This window comes from Lissotriton vulgaris, chromosome 11, assembly GCF_964263255.1.
Source record: "Lissotriton vulgaris chromosome 11, aLisVul1.2, whole genome shotgun sequence".
In the NCBI taxonomy this organism is placed as follows: Eukaryota; Metazoa; Chordata; class Amphibia; order Caudata; family Salamandridae; genus Lissotriton; species Lissotriton vulgaris.
This window is the reverse complement of record NC_141699.1, coordinates 936,974,691-936,992,354: the sequence shown is the minus strand read 5'-3', so window position 1 is coordinate 936,992,354 and position 17,664 is coordinate 936,974,691. Positions and strand designations below refer to the sequence as shown.

General features: G+C 43.6%; 1 protein-coding gene and 1 pseudogene across 4 annotated transcripts in view; one reads left to right on the top strand and one right to left on the bottom strand.

Annotated features, from left to right (window-relative positions):
• Window positions 1-621: 621 nt before the first annotated feature.
• Window positions 622-940, bottom strand: LOC147683710 (large ribosomal subunit protein eL37-like; annotated as a pseudogene).
• A 1,835-nt stretch (window positions 941-2,775) lies between these two features.
• TSC22D2 (TSC22 domain family member 2) overlaps window positions 2,776-17,664 on the top strand; it is a 176,891-nt gene continuing 162,002 nt past the window's right edge. For 3 of the 4 annotated variants that reach the window (XR_015300965.1, XR_015300964.1, XR_015300963.1), the window contains exon 1: window positions 2,793-4,596. Coding sequence is in view for 1 of the 4 variants with exons in the window: in XM_086944081.1 (XP_086800207.1) it covers window positions 3,188-4,596 (1,409 nt within the window). In the remaining 3 variants the exon portion in view is untranslated. Of the gene's footprint in view, window positions 4,597-17,664 lie in introns of all 4 variants that reach the window. The other variant, XM_086944081.1, reaches the window with a different exon arrangement.

Sequence of the window (17,664 nt, the reverse complement as noted above, 5' to 3'; positions counted from 1 at the left end):
ATGACTAGATTGTACAGATACATTTTCCAGCATTCTTTACACCCCAGACTGCCTTTTCCGCGTTTGTGAATTCTTACTTTTGTTATCACGTGTTCTATTCCCAGAGATTCCAGTCTTACCCTTTCTCCTTCACTTTGTGCTAGATTTCTGATTCATGTGATGATTAGAGTCTAGGACATAGCTGGTTGGGAAAGAGTATCTAACAGCATTGTGCAGGGCGTTAAGACTGCAAGTAAGTATTCAGTTATCAGAACTGCAGTGCTCCTAGTCTTTACCAATGTTACCTGCTCTGTAAGCTTTAAAAGGCTTAATTTACTAAATATTTCTCTACAAATTAGACCTCAAAGAGTAACCAAATGGTGTTCCATGAAAGGGCACGCCCCTTGATTGTGGGCCACGCCCCTTAATTTTGGGCCACGCCCCTTGAATGTGGGCCACTTTTTTCGTCAGTGCCCGGGACAAATTGTGATCCCAATCCGACCCTGTAAGTGATATAGAGTTGGGTCAGATACTATGTTCCAGTCACTGCCTATTTAATGTCTTTTCCCCCCAAAAGTGTGTATCATTCTATGTAAAAAAGAGGAGAGGTCTATTTTATCTCACACTATGGCATATAACAAATATTTAACAAAATATTTATGAGGAACTGGATGCTGCAACTGCTGCCCTCTTCGGTTTTGGTGTTGTGCCCTCACGGAATCCATTCCTGAATCTATGGTAGACAACCTTCAAGTGTCTCATACGGCCGGTACCCGTGGTGTTGCGTCTCTTAGCCTTCACACTCCAGTTATACTTTCTCTTGCGCTTGGCGGGATATCCGCACTTGCCACAGGTACATTTCTGAAGATGGTACGCCTTTGAACCACAACGACGGCACAGCGTGTGCGTCTTGTTTCGGCGTTTACCAAACTATGACGTTCCCTTCGTCATCTTGCCAGAATGGCCGATACGATAGAGCATACATGAAATCAAACATCAGAGTTCTTTCTTGTATTTTCAGTTTTGCAAATACAAATCGACCATCCCCATCCACCCATGTACTCAATACTATGGCTGGTTAACCTTTGTCTATTAGATAGCCACCCATTTCCATCTTCCATCGGTGTATTTACTGTCTTGTTCCCTCCCCCGGGGGTACGAGTAGAAATAACATTCTCAACCCAGTCACGTTGTAATTTTGTACACTCTGCGTAAAACAAATGGGCAAAATCACGGTTTAAGATTTAAAAAATAATTTTTAATTAAGGGCTTTTTTTATGTAGTGGTACAGTCCATTTGTGTGAAGGAATACCACTACCAGGTTTTTAAGGGCATGGTCTTGGTGCCAAAAATGTAGAGTGCGGACAAAACAAGCATTGGCATAGCCAATAGGTCTCGCCTTTGGGACCTTATAAGTGTTTATCCATGCAACAGTTGATGTTGTTGCACCAAGGATATTATGCTGCATAACTAAATACTTATAAGGTCCCAAAAGAGAGACCTATTGGCTATGCCAATGCTTGTTTAAATATGATGCTCTCCATAGGAATAAAGCTGTGAAGTTATAGTCTGAAATGTGTCATCTCAATGTGACAGTTAGAATTGCTCGGTTTTTACGATCTATAAAACAAAATTTAATCATGAAATGTATTGTGTTGGATAGGGGGTAGGTTAGCTAGGAGGGGGATCCTTTTCAAATGTTTTTAACTGTTTTAATTGTCTAGCGTGCTTTTTTTCTTTAGAATGTTTTATGGACAAATGTCTAAATAAACTTGTCTCCGAGCCTGAACCAATTTCAACAAAGCTCCGTATTTTAATGCAAGCGAGATTTTTTTCTGGTCTAGGGGTATGGTTACGGTAAAAATAGTTAACGAAAAAAAGTGCTAAAAGTGCTAAGTGACGATAAACACGAAAGGTTAAGCCTCCAAAGATAAGGTTCTATAACTTGGGAGAAATCTGGAGTGAAAGTCATACACGCATAGCCCGCTCATGGTTAGCTTCTTTGGATACATCCAGCGTGATGCCCTCTTGCAGCCCGGTTTCATGGCAAGCCACAAGATTGACAGTTCATCCACCGCGCGCAGCGCTAAGCTTCCACTGATGCCCGTGCCCGCGTGTTGACGTCACTGCTCCAATTCACATTCAGCTGCCTGAGGCCTGCGCAGGGGGCGGTCCTTGGAGGGCAGGGGGCGGGGCCGAAACACGGATACAAAGAAGACACGAACGCCAAAGACCTACCTCCTGTCAACGAAACATTTAACTAGTTTGTGGAACTGACATGACATTATGACTAACACTACTCGAAATAGGACAGTCCTCGAGGTGCCAAGAGGTTCAGCTTTCTGACGTAAACACGAAAGCATTCGTTTTACTTAATCAATAGAACGTACACAGCAAAATAGGATTACCTGTCAATATATTCTGTTTTGAACCACAGCATAAATACACCGACATTGTATTAGAATCACCTTCTTTTTTTAACGAATATTATGCATCTTTTCAGGATACTAACATTTTGAACGCCTGCGTCATTCTTAAACGGACGTGTATTATGTGCTCGTGACTTGAGGTGCAGACACCGCGCAACCTCCGGGCAGTTCTTGTCCCTTCTCTATGTCCGGGAAAGTGCGGGCGCGCGCGTTTCTAAGCTCTGTCACAGAACGGCACTAGGCGCGCGGCCACATACACCCTGGTGCGCGCGGGAAGCACCGCGGTAGCGCGCTTTTTCTTCTGGACCTGGGGGGCGGCGGCCGCGCGTCACCACCAGGGAGTGCGCAGGCGCTTGGGGGAGGCGCTCCCAGAGTGCTTAGCGCCACCGTCTTTAGCCATCTTACCAGGCGGAGAGCGGAGCGAGCAGTTTGAATTTGAGTTCCCCTCTGTCAGCCTCAGCGCGGCGCAGCAGACCGGACCTTGAAACCCACTGAGGCCTGGTCCTGCCCGTTATCCTTGGTGGTGTTGGTGCGTCAGTGCGCCCTTCCTCTACTCCAGGGACATGAGTCGTTGCTGGTAGCCTCAGAGGGGCACACAGCTCCGGTATCTGCGACAGCAGCGGGTCCCGGCGGCGACCGAGCGCAGCCCTCGGCTCGGAGGAGGGCCTCGGCGCGCTCGTGTGATTGGTGGCCAGGGGGATGGACGAGGGGCCCCGCCGCTGCCCCTTCCGCTCGTGACCAGCAGTGACAGCAGCACCCGCAGCCGTCTGAGCCTCACCATGTCCAAGATGCCGGCCAAGAAGAAGAGCTGCTTCCAGATCACCAGCGTCACCACGGCGCAGGCGACCGGCAGCATCACCGAGGACACCGAGAGTCTGGACGGCGACCCTGATGATCCCCGCACTGGGGACGTCTCCTCCGAGGTGTTCGACGTGTCCCGAGCCGTGGACGGCGGCCCCGACGAAGACGAGGAGCCCAGGCCCGCCGGACGCAGTTCCTCGGAGGAGACTCTAAACAACGTGGGCAGTCCGAGCACCACCCCCCAGCCGCAGCCCCTGCCCGCCGCACCGACCAGCTCCCGCTTCAGGGTCATCAAGTTGGACCACGGCTCGGGGGAGCCCTACCGGCGCGGCCGCTGGACCTGTGTGGAGTTCTACGAGCGGGAGAGCGACAGCTTCCGGCATGGGCCCGCCGCCGACACTGCCACAGACAGGGACAGTGGTTTGGGGGTCTCCCACGCAGGGCCCTCCTTCGATCAACCGGCTGACAGCTCTGGGCCGCAGGCGGAGAGGACGGGCCAGGCCGCCCAGCAGCACTTCCTCGTTGGTCAGCAGACTCAGGTGACCGGACACAACGGGATTCAAGTGAGCCAACCCTCGCACTTTGTGTACTCTCAACCGACGATCACATCAGGACATGGACTCCCTTCTCACCCTCCTGCTCAGACGGAGTATATGCACAACAGGACCGTCCACCCCCATCAGGGGCCTGCCCAGCAGGCACCGTCTAATGCCCCCAACTCTGCGGCCTCCAGTCTTCCCATGGGCCAGGTGAATCACTCACCTGGGTGTGCACAGGTCAGTGACTCCACTGTCCAGGGACCCATGCCCGGCCACGGTGTTCAGAGTCACCCTGCTGTCATTCCGCAGGCAGGGGGTGTGGTGCAGCCCGGGGTGCCACCTGCAGGACTTGTACAACAGAAATCCGTGACTCAGCAGCAGCTGGGTGGAGGTGTGTCAAGTGGCCAACACACGGTGACTGGCACAGTTCATAACGTGCCCGGTGGCGCCTCTGCTACGAGTGTGCCAAGTTGTGCCACTCCTGTCGCTATGCCAAATGCCTCAGTTACTGTAGTCCAGTCGCAGCAGAGCGGCCAAACAACTGTAACTCGCAGTGCCAGCCTCGTCCACCCCCTTGGGCTTCCAGGGAACCATGTACATTCAAACCTTCAACACTCAAACCATGGTCCCTCTCAGACTCCATCTTTTGCGCACACAGACGACAGAAGAAAGTCTGAGCCTCTACCTCAGCCGCCACATTCATTGATTGCAGAGCATAAACCTTTCCCGAAGTCTCCCATGTTAGACTCACTTGCAAACCCTCTTCATCTCCCAGTAACGACTCCAATGAACACCCTTGCACGTTCTGTATTTGGTATATCCATTCCAGTTGATGGTGATGAAGACAGGTATGGGCACTTGTAGTCTCTATGGGGTAAACTGAGGGGTGGTTTGGAAAAACGGTAAGTTTTAAATTATGGGATTGTGTTGGTATTTTAAAATTAAATCTTTTACGTGAACCTTTCGGAGAAGTCCGTTCACCTTACAGTTTCCATATAGTGCCAGTATCCTTTCTAATGGGTCATGAGTTATTCTTCTCAAGATATAGGCGATAACTGCCTCCAAGCAATGCCTACAGTGGGCTGTTGCTGGAGGTTACACAACAAAGCCTAAACTTTAGTGTAAATGACACTTTAAATCGAAACATGCTTTGAACCAGTTTGTGCCTATTAAAGAGTGGGGCGGATCTACTAACCAGAATTTATTTGAAACCTTCGTTATATGCTGCTGTCACTATTGATTCTGGAATGCACCAGTGGTATTGGCGTCGATGACGGAGGCCCTGAACCACTGCATGTGGTGATGCTGCCATCTGGCTTCTCGGGTATCACAACACATGGGACTAAATTTGTTTAGTGAAGGTATACTTACGTTCACGGGATTTCCAACTCCTGCTTAAAAGCTAAAGTCGGCTAGTCGTTTATTAATTTCTTATATTCTGGTTAATAAAATGTTACCAAACAATGTCTGCAAAGACGTACCGTTAAAACATAGGCGGATTAATCTTGCATGCAGATGTCACTATAAAAGGGACTTCGAGCAAGTTACACTAGGTGGCGACTTGCTTTAAATGTCTCCCACGACTCGCTGGTTAGCTGCTTTGAGGAGCACATCTGGTGCTTCGGGTTGAATTCATTCGTAGTTTTAAACAACATTTTGAACATTGACACACCAGGAAACCACTTGCAGTCTCTCGTGTACATTTTAAGTGACGTGTTCTTAAAGCCTTTAGTGAAGTTACACATTCCCTTTATGCTTCTGCCTTTTATTTGGCCTGCCAGATGCTTATTAGAAAGATGTACATTTTCGTGACTAGATGTGTCCTCTCTATATGGATTAGCTGTCCATGATGTAAAACCAGCAGCCAGTTGCTTCTGCCTCACGCAGCTTTGATGATGCAGCGCTGTTTTACTAAACATTAATTTAGCATCGAGCATTACCATCAGTGCTAGAAGGAGCCCAGTGCTGCAGTGAGCAAATATTGCATTTGGGACGTCACTTGATCATTTGTTTCGTTCCAACTGAAAACTATGGGACTAGATTTACATCGAATCTATAGTCCCAGCTTGGCAGCTGGAGCTGTGACGAAACCTACTGGCGTATGCCAGGAGATGTGGTGCTTGAGCAAATAATGTATTTGATCACTTGGACACAGCCTTGGATAAAAGGAAAACCTGCATGTGGTGAAAGGGGCGTTGCTTCAGCGTGAGGGGGGCATACTTCCTTACTACAAGTAGTAGTAAAACCCCTCACAGACTTAATTCTGTCCTGAGACGAGTTCAGGTCCCAACAGGACATCCCACGTGGCCTTTATCGTTTACCCATGTGTGAAGCCCATGCCACATAGTCGTCAGTCTTGGTGGCTCTTCACTGGTCATGGCAGTAGTCAAAAGGGCAAGTTTAGTATGACACGACCGACACTGGTCACACTTATTGGCATTGGCAACTCCTTGTTCCTTCTTCCACTCCCACAACATGTTGGTGGAATGTCGATTAATTGTGAAACTTTTTTTTTGTTTTGTTACTGATGTTTAGTTAACATGGTTGCCCCTCACTTTCATGCAGAAAACTTTAATTAAAGGATCACGGGCTGAACGTTTTGAGCGATGCGCCTATTGAACACGTTCACTTTCCCGTTGGCGAAAACGCCAATTTCTATTTGCATGTGGCTAGCTGTTGAACCCCAATCTTAGTTCGAACGATCTCTACTTGTGCGGAGCTGTGCAACATGCCGCAGAGTACGGGCTGTGCTTGATTCACGCCTGTACTCATTCTTCTGTGTGCCTTGCAAGTGTAGTTCATCAGCTTGGGGTGCGTGCGTGCGTGTTTAATGCCCCTGGTATCGTAACAGGGGGCACTCGCAAGCAGGTAACTTCTCTTTAATCTGCCGATCGCTAGTAAGGGGTTTCTTCACCAAGGAACCTTTCTTAGGGAATTCGTTTTTGGCAGCTTCAGTCTAGAGTTCTAACTCACACTTTTTAAATTTGATATCTTCCACGTTTTCCGCCATTCTCGTCAGATGCGTTGTTTATCGCCGACAGTTTGGCTCATTGGTGGTTGTGTGTTCTCCCTTTTACTCTGCAGAGTCACCATGCATGAGGGCGAGAGTGCACCCACCGCATTTTGACTTAATTTGTCCATTTGCCCTGTGACTTTCCTGGAGTCTGTGCCAGAGAATACAACGTTTCTCACCAGCTGATTATCAGTCAGTGGCTATGCGTGTCATTCTTGGAATGTGTACCATATCAGCCAGACTGCAAACATTTGGCGTTTGTATAACTGTGTGTGCTTCCATGGGTGGCTCTCTGCTCTTCTATTAAAAGATGATTAGTTCAGTTTCCACTAATGGTTGTGTGATTTAACGTTGGCTAAGGTGCACAAGTTTTCGACTTCTGGGCCAGGATTCATAGTAAAGAATAATGCCTACTTTAGATTGATTTGTTGAAATGTCGCATTCTACATGAATATGTACATTTACCAAGCTAGATAATAAAAAAAAATTGTGAGAAAAGCCGGTGGGCCTGCAAGTTTTTTTGTCAAAGTTGACAAAATATACTAATCTACAACAAATGCATCTTTAAACAAAGATTAGACCACATGCTAACCATTTTTACCCCTGGTCTAAAGAAAGCACTGTTATAGAAACAATCTGAAGCAACTGCACTGCCCTAGTGAGAGTCCAGTTCAGTGGCATGGCTCGTAAACATACACTGTTCTTGATACAATTTAATGGGAAGACATTCAATGACATTTATTTTGAACATACAAAAATTCTTGTATTAAAGCAAAAATCCAGACCGGTTTAAGTTTTTAAATGATGTTGAATAATTTTGTGCTTTTAAAAAAAATATATTCCCGATTAGCAATGATTTTTTTTTTCTTCCCTGTACATTTTTTGGGGGGCGACTTGCACAAGTGTGGAGTAAACTACTACACTTCAATACCTTAGACTAAGCCAAATTCGGTAAAGAATTGATGCTTTATGTAGTTAGCTTGTGCGTATCCCAAAACATGTTCTTGTCTCTATACCTTGGGAGTGCTCTACACCTGTTAAACATGTTTTTCTTCTTTGATGGTCAATTGACTTGTTTACTGCAGACAAGCTTATCAATATACAGAAGAGTGTATTCTAATAAGATTTATTTTTCACACAAGTGCCCTATTTAGGGAAAGGAAATGCACTCTTGTACAATTTTTGATGATCATCTCTGCACTAAACACAATGATTAACTATCAGTCAACAAAAGCATCTTTGTCAGGAGTGCTGGATATTGTCACAGGGTATAGAGCGACAGCTTAGTGTCGGCATACAAATATTAATAAATGGATATAACAATTGTTTGGTGAATTCGGTTTACCGCTCTGGTATTGAAGAAAACCTAGTTTACCCCCAACTTGGAGAAACCGAAAGGGATTTTTTTTTAAGGGCAAAGAAAAGGCGTTTATTGCTAATAGGAGTATTTTTAAGCATGCACAGAATTAAACCTATATTTAGAATTTTAAACCGAATTTTGTTTGTTTTTGAGTGCCAAAATATGTAAATGTGCGCTAATAAAAATTCTTCCTGAAGTCATTTGTGTATTTACGTGATATGGCCCAAAATATCACCAAATTTTGATAGGTGTAATGGGTCCAATACATTTGCCAGTGTCGTTATTGCATAATGAATTGCAGATGCAGTATTCCTTTCCCTTCCATAAATAGCCAACTTCTGATTTTAAACATTCTTCTGCTTAAATGGTTGGTCTCTTTATTTTGGTTTCTGTGTAGTTATGATTTAACTGAGCTCGGGGGATCATTCGAAATTTGGAGGTTGATTTATTGTTGGGATTCATGTTTGGCCTCATAAATATTTTACTTGAGTGTGCTGCCTGATGCAGTGGACCACGTCATCCAATTTTAGGTTGATTTGAAAGAAGTACTGCTTATGTTTAGCCTAATATGATGATTTTCTACAGGTGTTGTGAGCTGTTATTGTATTTTTTTTTTGTCCGTGAAATATTTCAAAGTGAGTTGTACAATGTTTCAGAATTCTTGCATAACCATTTGTATCCAAGGAAATCTTCTGCTAACACTGATTTTTGTATGGTCATAAACTGATCAAGTAGCTTTTTGGCCCTGAGAAGCATATGCAGCCTACTTTAATAGGCAATATGTGCTGCAAACACACTTACTATGTCAACATTTTTAGTCTGACATATATTATGTAGTGTCTGTAACGTTTGCAGATTTTTTTTCTTTTTAATTAAAATATGGTCACCTATGGTTTACCAGTAGACTTTGGAACCATGGTAAGGGGCTAGTGCATACAGTCGCTGTTGAAAAAGCCACATAGCATTTTACTTTTTGTGGACAGGTACAGTTGTTATGCTACTAAGAACAGATTGCTACCTTTTAACACCAAAGGAACAAAAATGCCATTCTCTTTCTCTCTCAAGATTCAACTTGTTCTAATTTGAAGTGTGCCTATTGGCTGTAGGGATGTTGTCCACACATTGGTTGCATACATAGAAAAGGCTGCGGACTTCTTGTGTGTGTTTTTTTTTTTTGTTACATTTCTTAGTCTGCAGTCTACCTGTTTGCTGAGAGCTAAAAGACATGGTGAGCTTATCTGCAAGATAAGCAGGTGTGCTGGCACAATGGCTTTGTAAATGATGCATCTGTTTTTAAAGGTGATGTGGCCTGGCAGGGGGGAACCAATGGAGTTCCGCCAGGTTGGGTGTAATGTGATATTTCATCAGACTGAACGAGTGCTGCTGTGGTGTCTTAAATCCTGGGGTGGGCGGCAATGTGGAATCTGAGAAGCCATGATCACCACATTATCATCAAAGGAAAGTTTGGGACACCTACAGTCCATGGTAATACTTTGCCAAAAAACAGTGAGTAAAGCTTGAAGCCCTAATCTGGCTCAGCAGTTGTGGGGTACCTCAGGAGTCCTCATTAAGCCCCATGCGTTCCAATATTTACGTATGGCCTCTGGCCAGTCTGATTATATAGGATCTCTTCCACCACCTGTGAGAAAGGTAAAGAATTTAGGCATTCTGGTTGATGACAAATTTGAACCTTCTGACCAAATCAATGCAGTTACGTCTTCTTCATTCCACACCTTAAGGACAATAAACTATTTTACCTTTTTATTCCATTTGACCTCCAAAAGATAGTCATAGTGACCCTTGTACTACCCAAGATAGATTACTGTAATGCCTTTTATGTGAACATACAACAGAGACTCTTAAACCGTTCCATGCTGAGGACGGCCCCTGGCCGTCCCACGTGATGGTGGGTGTGTGCGGGGGATGGCCGGGGACCGTCCAAAACCCTCCCACTGATTAAAATGCCATCAACGCGGCAGAATTCACACCGAGGTCAACAGCTTAAACTTCAAAATTTGCAAAACACAGCAGCTCATGTTCTTCTGGGCATTACTAGATTTCAGTCAATGTCCCAGGCCTTGTATAAGCTTTACTGGCTGCCAATCAGAAAACATATTGCCTTTAAGGCCCTCTGCATTGGCCAAAAGGAGCTCCCTAAAGTTGGTCCTGAATATCTTAAACCATAGGTATAAGTGGTACATTCCTAGCAGGACTCTACACTCCACCTTTACCAAAAATGTAGTGGTTCCCAAATCCAAACGAACCTCATGGGGGTGGCAGAAGCTTTGTCTACTGCACAACAAAACTATGGAATAACCTTCCACTTTAGCCGATATAAATATCCAGTTTGTTGCAATTTAGGAAAGTTCTGAAAACTCAGTTTTCAAATCCTTGGAGTTTATACACGTTTATGATCAGGGTGACAGTTGTTAGCGTCAAGACACCCTTTGGGGCATATGCACGCTTCAAAAGAATATATAACAGAAGTTAAATTAAACCTGCATTGGCGAAAGTTGGATTTTATTTCCGTTATTTCTGCGTGGCATAAAATGTAAAAATCTTAGACCACTTACAGATGTGATTTTTTTAAAAACTGGTTTCCCATCTGAGATTTAAACCTTCATTCACCTTGAATATTCTTTATGATCAATGCACGGAAAGGTTGTGCTTCAATGTTGTTAAATTTTCTTTACAAATAATATTTAATCTGACGATTCTGTGAGGCAGAGCAAAGACACTTAGGATGGTCTTTTACCATAACTTATCCATTTTCTTATCATTACAGCGAGGGTCAAGTTTGGTAGCATGTGTGTTCTTCTGAGTGCATTTATAAGTGACCTTCAATGTGGATGTTCTGAAACAAATGGGAATCAGGCAGCGCTTGCTGTGCTAGCCAGCGAGTACCTTGTTTAAATTATGGGACCAAAAACATACATAATCAATCCCTCACTTTATTCAGCAGATGCCAGTGACAGCTTTACCAATTTCACGTTTGGTTTGCAAAAATCTGTTCACTACGTGCACTAGTCAAACTCCTATGTGCAAGAGAATGAACTGCTCTTCCGCTGGATTATGAGAATTCCTGTAAATTATCTCTATGCAAATTGTGTTGAGATTGAGATGGAGCGAACATTGTTCCTATACAACGTCTTCCAGTGTTGCTAGATCCTTTCGAATCTCTGGTTGTGATTTCCTTTTCTTCGCTCTGTTGATCTTGCTTGGCTTAGATATCCTATGCCAGAATCCTAGACCACTTAGTGAAACGTTCATCCTTTGAAGCAATCTTCCTTCCTCCTTGCAACACAGTTAATGCACTTCTTTTCTCGAGCCTCGTGTATTCTCTTTAAAGACCATCTAGCCATCCGTTAACCCAGAACTAACCTACTTAACATCTGAAAGGGTTTAAAAAGTTAGAAAAGTAAATGCCCTGAGCCATGGGTGCGTTAAAAGATAGCACTGATCAATTTTTTCTCCATTTCTCTTTACAGAAAGTTTTGAAGCGAACCATGTGTTTAAAAAATCTCTTCTACTCTGTAAGAAAGGTCCTAAACTTTATTTTAGTTTTAGCAGGATGTATAGACTGTACCTGCAGAGGCACTGAAGCTCCACATGCTACGCAAGCAAAAGCATTGGAGGATTTCTTTTACATTTTCTAAAGTCTTTGTCACTCTAGTTCTCTATCCACCTGGCTTGACAACTCAGCTGTCTATTTACTTATTTTTACCAGTTATTAAACATAGTGGTCTTGGGCTCTGCTCTACCCCACAATGGTATTCCCTCCTTGCCTCATGCTATGGGCTGTTTGATTTATCATTCGGCTTCCTAAGGAGTGCTTGCATTGTTATGCATGAGTGACTATTTTACATATCAAAAGTACACTGTATCAACACACTTTTTCTTTATCCCTTTGGTGCAATGTGTTCAGAAAAATTCAAGCCAGACCTCTTGCTTTGCCATTGATAGTTGTCATTTTTCAGAACACTGACATTTTGTACGGAAAGTACCAGGTTTTTCAATTGGACACATTTTTAATCACTGTGGTAAAGCAGCAAACTGAACTAGAGTTTTTGACACTATTCAGTCTTCGCGGCCCCTCTTCCTGACTGCTTTAAAGAACCTTACTCGCCTCATGAATATTCCAGGAAACATTTCTCTTTGGTTGGTCTACTCCGTCTACATTTTTCGATAGGTTGGTATTTCTGTTGCACTAGTGCCTGCTTCATTACACACATGGTTGTCATGCCATCGGCTCTCATCACTTTTTTTTTTGTTTTAGACTTTTGAATTGGATAACCAGTCCAATTCAAAAGACAGAAGTGCCTGAAGCAGAGCTCTGCACAAAACCTTGCCCTCTCCTCACACGATGAAAACATTTTAGTAGTTGATCAGCCTGATCTGGTTATATCTCTGTTGGCTTTTCAGCCAATTTTTGTTTCTTAGTTGACCTCATTGCCTGTAGACTCTACTCGGTCGTCCGCATTATGTGCAATGTAAGTTATCAGGATTCAGTGTGTATTGCAATCGCTGATATCATTAAAAAGTCTTCACCATTTTTCCTACAGTGTATTTTGCTCTCCTTTTATAATCTAAGGCTTGGAAGAACAGATCTAGGTTTTTTGAAACTATTGATCGTGCACCACATGAGGCCAACCTGTACCTAGTCATGGTAGCATCTCTTACCCAGCTTTTCAGTGCCTGATCTTGAAACTAGTTAATAAATTAACCTGCTGGTGTCTAATTAGTATCACTGAGACTTTGATCTAAATATCCATGACAATGGAGGGGTTTCTACCATTTCGCCGTACCCTGCTAACAATGTCATTTGGAGGTCTTTGGGAAATGGAATACTTTAAGACTAGTGTGTTTTAGGTTTTGTCATTTGTATCACTACCTAGTGGAATCTCAGTCTGTACTGTCTTCAAGCAGATCTGTGCTATTGAGTTTACCAAAACACCAAAACACTTTAAATAAACCCTTGGTTTCCGTTCACATTGACCACATTAGATAAACAATTCGTTTTTCCTTTCTCTTAGGTTGAGGGAATCTCATTCTAAAGGTTTAAATGTAGTCACTTGAACTGTCTAGTAGTCCTTTTCAGCTCACTTTGTACTGTAAGTAAATGCCTAGATTCTTGTTTACTAAAATTTCGACATTTAGATAAAATTAAATAATGTTTCATTCTTTTTTTTATTTGCTCTAGTTTCTTATCCATGTCCAATTAGTTTTTTCTGCTGCTGGTGCACATTCTCAATTTGATTTAAGGTAGCACTACCTCCCCATCAATTTTTTCTGTGTCTCTAGACTGACTTACGCACTGACGTTTCTGCCAAAAGTGCCTGTCATCTGTTTCCTTAATCTTGCTCTATTTACTCCACTATTGTGTCACACAAGTACTTTCTCCCAGCCTGACCTATCATTTACAAAGGAAGAGTTTGTGATCCAGAGTGACACGGATTAAATATAATAAGTAGGCTTGCGTATGAAACTCGATTTTTATATAATGGTTTGTAAATGTTGAGACCACATTAAAGCGAGGTCATCTTCTCTACTCCTAAAATAATTACTTTTGTTGCAAACTTTAAAAATGATTGTACTAAAACTCATACCATTAAGCAGCTGTTACCACAGTTGTGCAACTTTTACAGTGTTGCGATGCCAAGAATATTAATATTTCGTCCATGCATAAGTCTGGTAGTGTGGCATCCCCTCTGTCCGACTCCTAGCTAGTAAGTTTTTCTGACCGCACTATCGAAATGAAAGGTGGGATACTGATGATGGCTTGTTAAGAGTAGAACGTGAAAGATGATGCAAAGTAAATTCTAACTTGTACTTGCAGCCGCCATTCTGTCCAGTGTATGTTGAGGTTTTGAAGCAAGATGCTCCGTGTCTGAGGGCATAAAATGATATCAACTGAAAATCTTTAAAATTCCTGCATGCTGGTTCGAATTTGTTTTACATATGGCTGGTGTTTAATGAATTGTTATTGCAAAAAGTATTTTTGGCTACCAATTGTTAAAATATTTGTAGTTCTCTAGTTGTATGTACTCCCTTACATGTAGAAACTCATGCTTTTTAATGTGTATCTCATTGTATTGTTTAATGTTAAAAATGTAGGCAAATTGAGATTGTACCGCGGGCCTTTCTAGCTAGCTAATAGTTATGATCAATCAAAATGTCTTCAGACCACCAATTTAAAAAACTATTTAGTATTCAATTTAGTATTGGAGCACCAACAAACTTTGAGCAGATCTATTGGTCGAACTACTTCAGCAATGAAATATGGGCACATGTGATGCATCCCATTATCAGCTTGAAAATCTATGATACATTCCGTGGCCAGGTCTCATTGAGGCTTACTAGCATATCCTTTATGTAATAGCTGCTAACTGGTCGCTCTAGTATAAAAACCTGCCTTTATCTACACTGTAATGGTTCAGCTTGCATTGGACATCTGACTTCTGGCAAAGACCAGCTTGCCTGGTCATATTTTTAGAACAAATGATCACTGAACTTGTATCAGTTGAGCTAGACCACTCAGTGGTCAAAACCTTTGCAAGTATCCAGATGTAACAGAACTGAGAATGGTCTTGCAATGCTTGATTTGGTGTTCAAAGACTGATGTGTTGTAGAGAATACTGACTCTGGATTGTAATTGAATGCTGTCATAACACTAACACCCAACGCATCCCTTTACCAAGGGATGTACCAACAGAGACCCTTGAAAAATCAGTCCTCAGATGATCAAGCAGACCAGAGCGAGCACAGGGCTACCAGCAAGCAGAAAGACTGGCCAGCACTGGATGGGCGTAGCTGCTTCGAAGGCGGAAAATGCCCATCAGTCTAGTGTGAATGTGTTAATCACCCCTCATACGAGAATTTTGTTAATCTTTTTTTTGAAAAACTGATGTTTGTCTCTTGCAGAGTGCGTCAGCACTTTCGACTTAGCATGCAAGCATGGGCTTTTCTGTTTTGACATGCTGCAGTCGTGTGCTCCAGAAAAGCAGTCCACGTGGAGCTCAAGCAACCCAATGGTGGGTGTGCTCCTTAAGTACAAGACCATCCTTAAAGAACTCGAAGGATGTGTACTCCATAAAACCCTAAATGCCCATAAAAGGCCGACTAAAACCAATGAGATTGAAATGTGTAGGTAGAGTAGAGGGAGGGCTTTAAGTGGGCCGGGTCTCACTGGGTCTGAGCACTGGCAGTTTTTTAAAGGGGGGTCTCTATCGGGCTCGGTCTCGTGCCCTGGCACAGGCATCAGTTTTTTATCCAGACTGCGGTGACAGCAGGCACATCGATGTGTACTGCTCACTAGTGGAGAAGTTACGGCATGACGTCATGCCAGGTGAGTGTTGTGGGGAAGGGAGATCCCTTAAAGAGTCATTTTCTCTGTGGATTTCCCTTCTCTTTTTGAAACTCATGAGCAGCAACGTTGTCGTGGTGTCACCAGGGCTTCAAGTGGAAGCTTTTTAAATATTCTATACTAGCCATAGTTGCTGCTTATTTATCTTATGCAACTAGCAACCAGTGACCAAGCCAATAGTCCTGACTTGTTGTAGGTATGTTACTTGTTGTATCATGTATCTGGATGCAGTAACAGAAAAAGTAAAATGCAAGTCAGGCGGCACACTATGCGGAGCACAGATTTTAACTTGTGTATTTAAGCCACACCCTTAATTACACTGGCTATTCCCCTTTGAAAGACAACCCCCTCAGTTTTTTCATCCCACTTTAAGCCCGGATTAGAGGAGTTACAGCAAAAAAATGATTGACGGAATACTGACAATGCAAACATTCTCCCCCAGTCAAAAGATCTGGGTTAAATCCATTGTTCTTTTGCCCACTACTGCCACCCCAGTTTGGGCCCAGCCATTTTAAAATCAGTCTTGACCCTGTGCCTCATGGGAACAGCCCAGACCGAACTGCTAGGCCAGGGCCTCCCTGGACTGGAAACCAGCATCCTGGGACAGGCAGTCGCTGGTAGGGGGTAGGTGTGACGGAGCCGGCACCCGACGCAACGCCAATAAGGTGCAGGCCACCAGCGGATACTAGCCTTGGGAGAATGTTCCCTTTAAGTTGAGGGTACTCCTTATGCCGAGGGCATATCTACAAGTCGAGATTTTAACATCTTTAGCAAGGCACCCAGCCATGTGGTTAACCCTTTAGTAACTCATTTTTGCTGGTTACCTTTTTACTTTGGAACCTCTTCTTTCACGTGCACCACCACTACACCAGTTAGGTCCTGAAGAAACACCACTGATCTTTTTTAGACAAACCAGATGTGAAACATTTCGACCTTTTAATAGTTACTTGGGCACATTATGCCCCACAGTAACCCACCGACCTTTTTTTTTTTTTTTTTTTTAAATCTACCAAGGGTACCACATGATTAAAGTTTTCCTGTGGACTCCCCTAAGTAGTTTTAACTGTTATTTTTAGCTTTCCTCACTGCACGCACTTAACCTTTTCCACCCTTGGATCCAGCCCATTCACCCGCACACACCTGTTGGCTTTTCTCTTAAGATATCTGTCAAAGTGACCCCTTTGGGGGGCCCGTTGGGCATTGCAGCGCCGGCCCGATGAGGAGCAAAGGCCTGGTGATGCAGCATGACCTTCTTCGGGTTGTGTGAGGGCTACTAAAGAGGCAAGACTTGGCCCACCCATTCGGGATTGGAGCTCTCTTTCTTCTCCTTCTCACTATCTATTCTACACTAATTCTCTCCTTGATGAGTGGGTGACATTTTGCACCCAACTCTCAGAACAGTGTCCCCTTTTGATCTAACCTTCATTTATGGAGCACGGACACTGGACCTTAACAGGCTCCTGGTCCCCCCCCCCCCCCCCACCCCCCCTCTCCTTCTTTGACCTAGAAGATCCATTAATTTCTCAGACGGTGCCATTCCCCGACTTTAATGGGGTCAACCTGGCGTTCCACATATTTTCACTTTTTACTAATTTATCGTACCATTTTAAGATGAACTGTCCAATCCGGAGGTTCTCACACTAGCATAGCTTTTGTGGTTGAAAAACTGAGCATTTTTTGGCTCTAACCATACAGTGCTCCACTGCACTCAGCAACCCATTACACTCCAACAAAGATTTGTTTTCCTCCATGCATGAGACTTTTTATAATAATTGCATGGTCCTCACAACCTAAATTAAAAGTCTCTTGTTTTGAGAGGCTTACAAAGTGTAGCTAATCGCCTTCGTGGATGTTGGCATGAATTATAGTCAGGCAATATGATGCATTTTCCTGCAACAAATAGTGTATATATTTCGAAGGCTTAAAACGGAGTACGAACATGTTAACTGTTTCTGGCAGTATTTCAGAGGGGAAAAAAGATATCTGATCGCTGAGGTGGAATTGGTTCAGTTACTCTCCTCAACCCACTCCCTCCAAAAACTTGCGGTTTTGCAAAGTTAATCATCTGTTGTGAATTTATGCAGAATATAGCTTTAAAATGAGTCCCCAGTGATTGCAGGCAGTCTTTGACAACCAAGGAATAAAATATCACCTTTCTTGCACTGAGAGTAACTTCTACC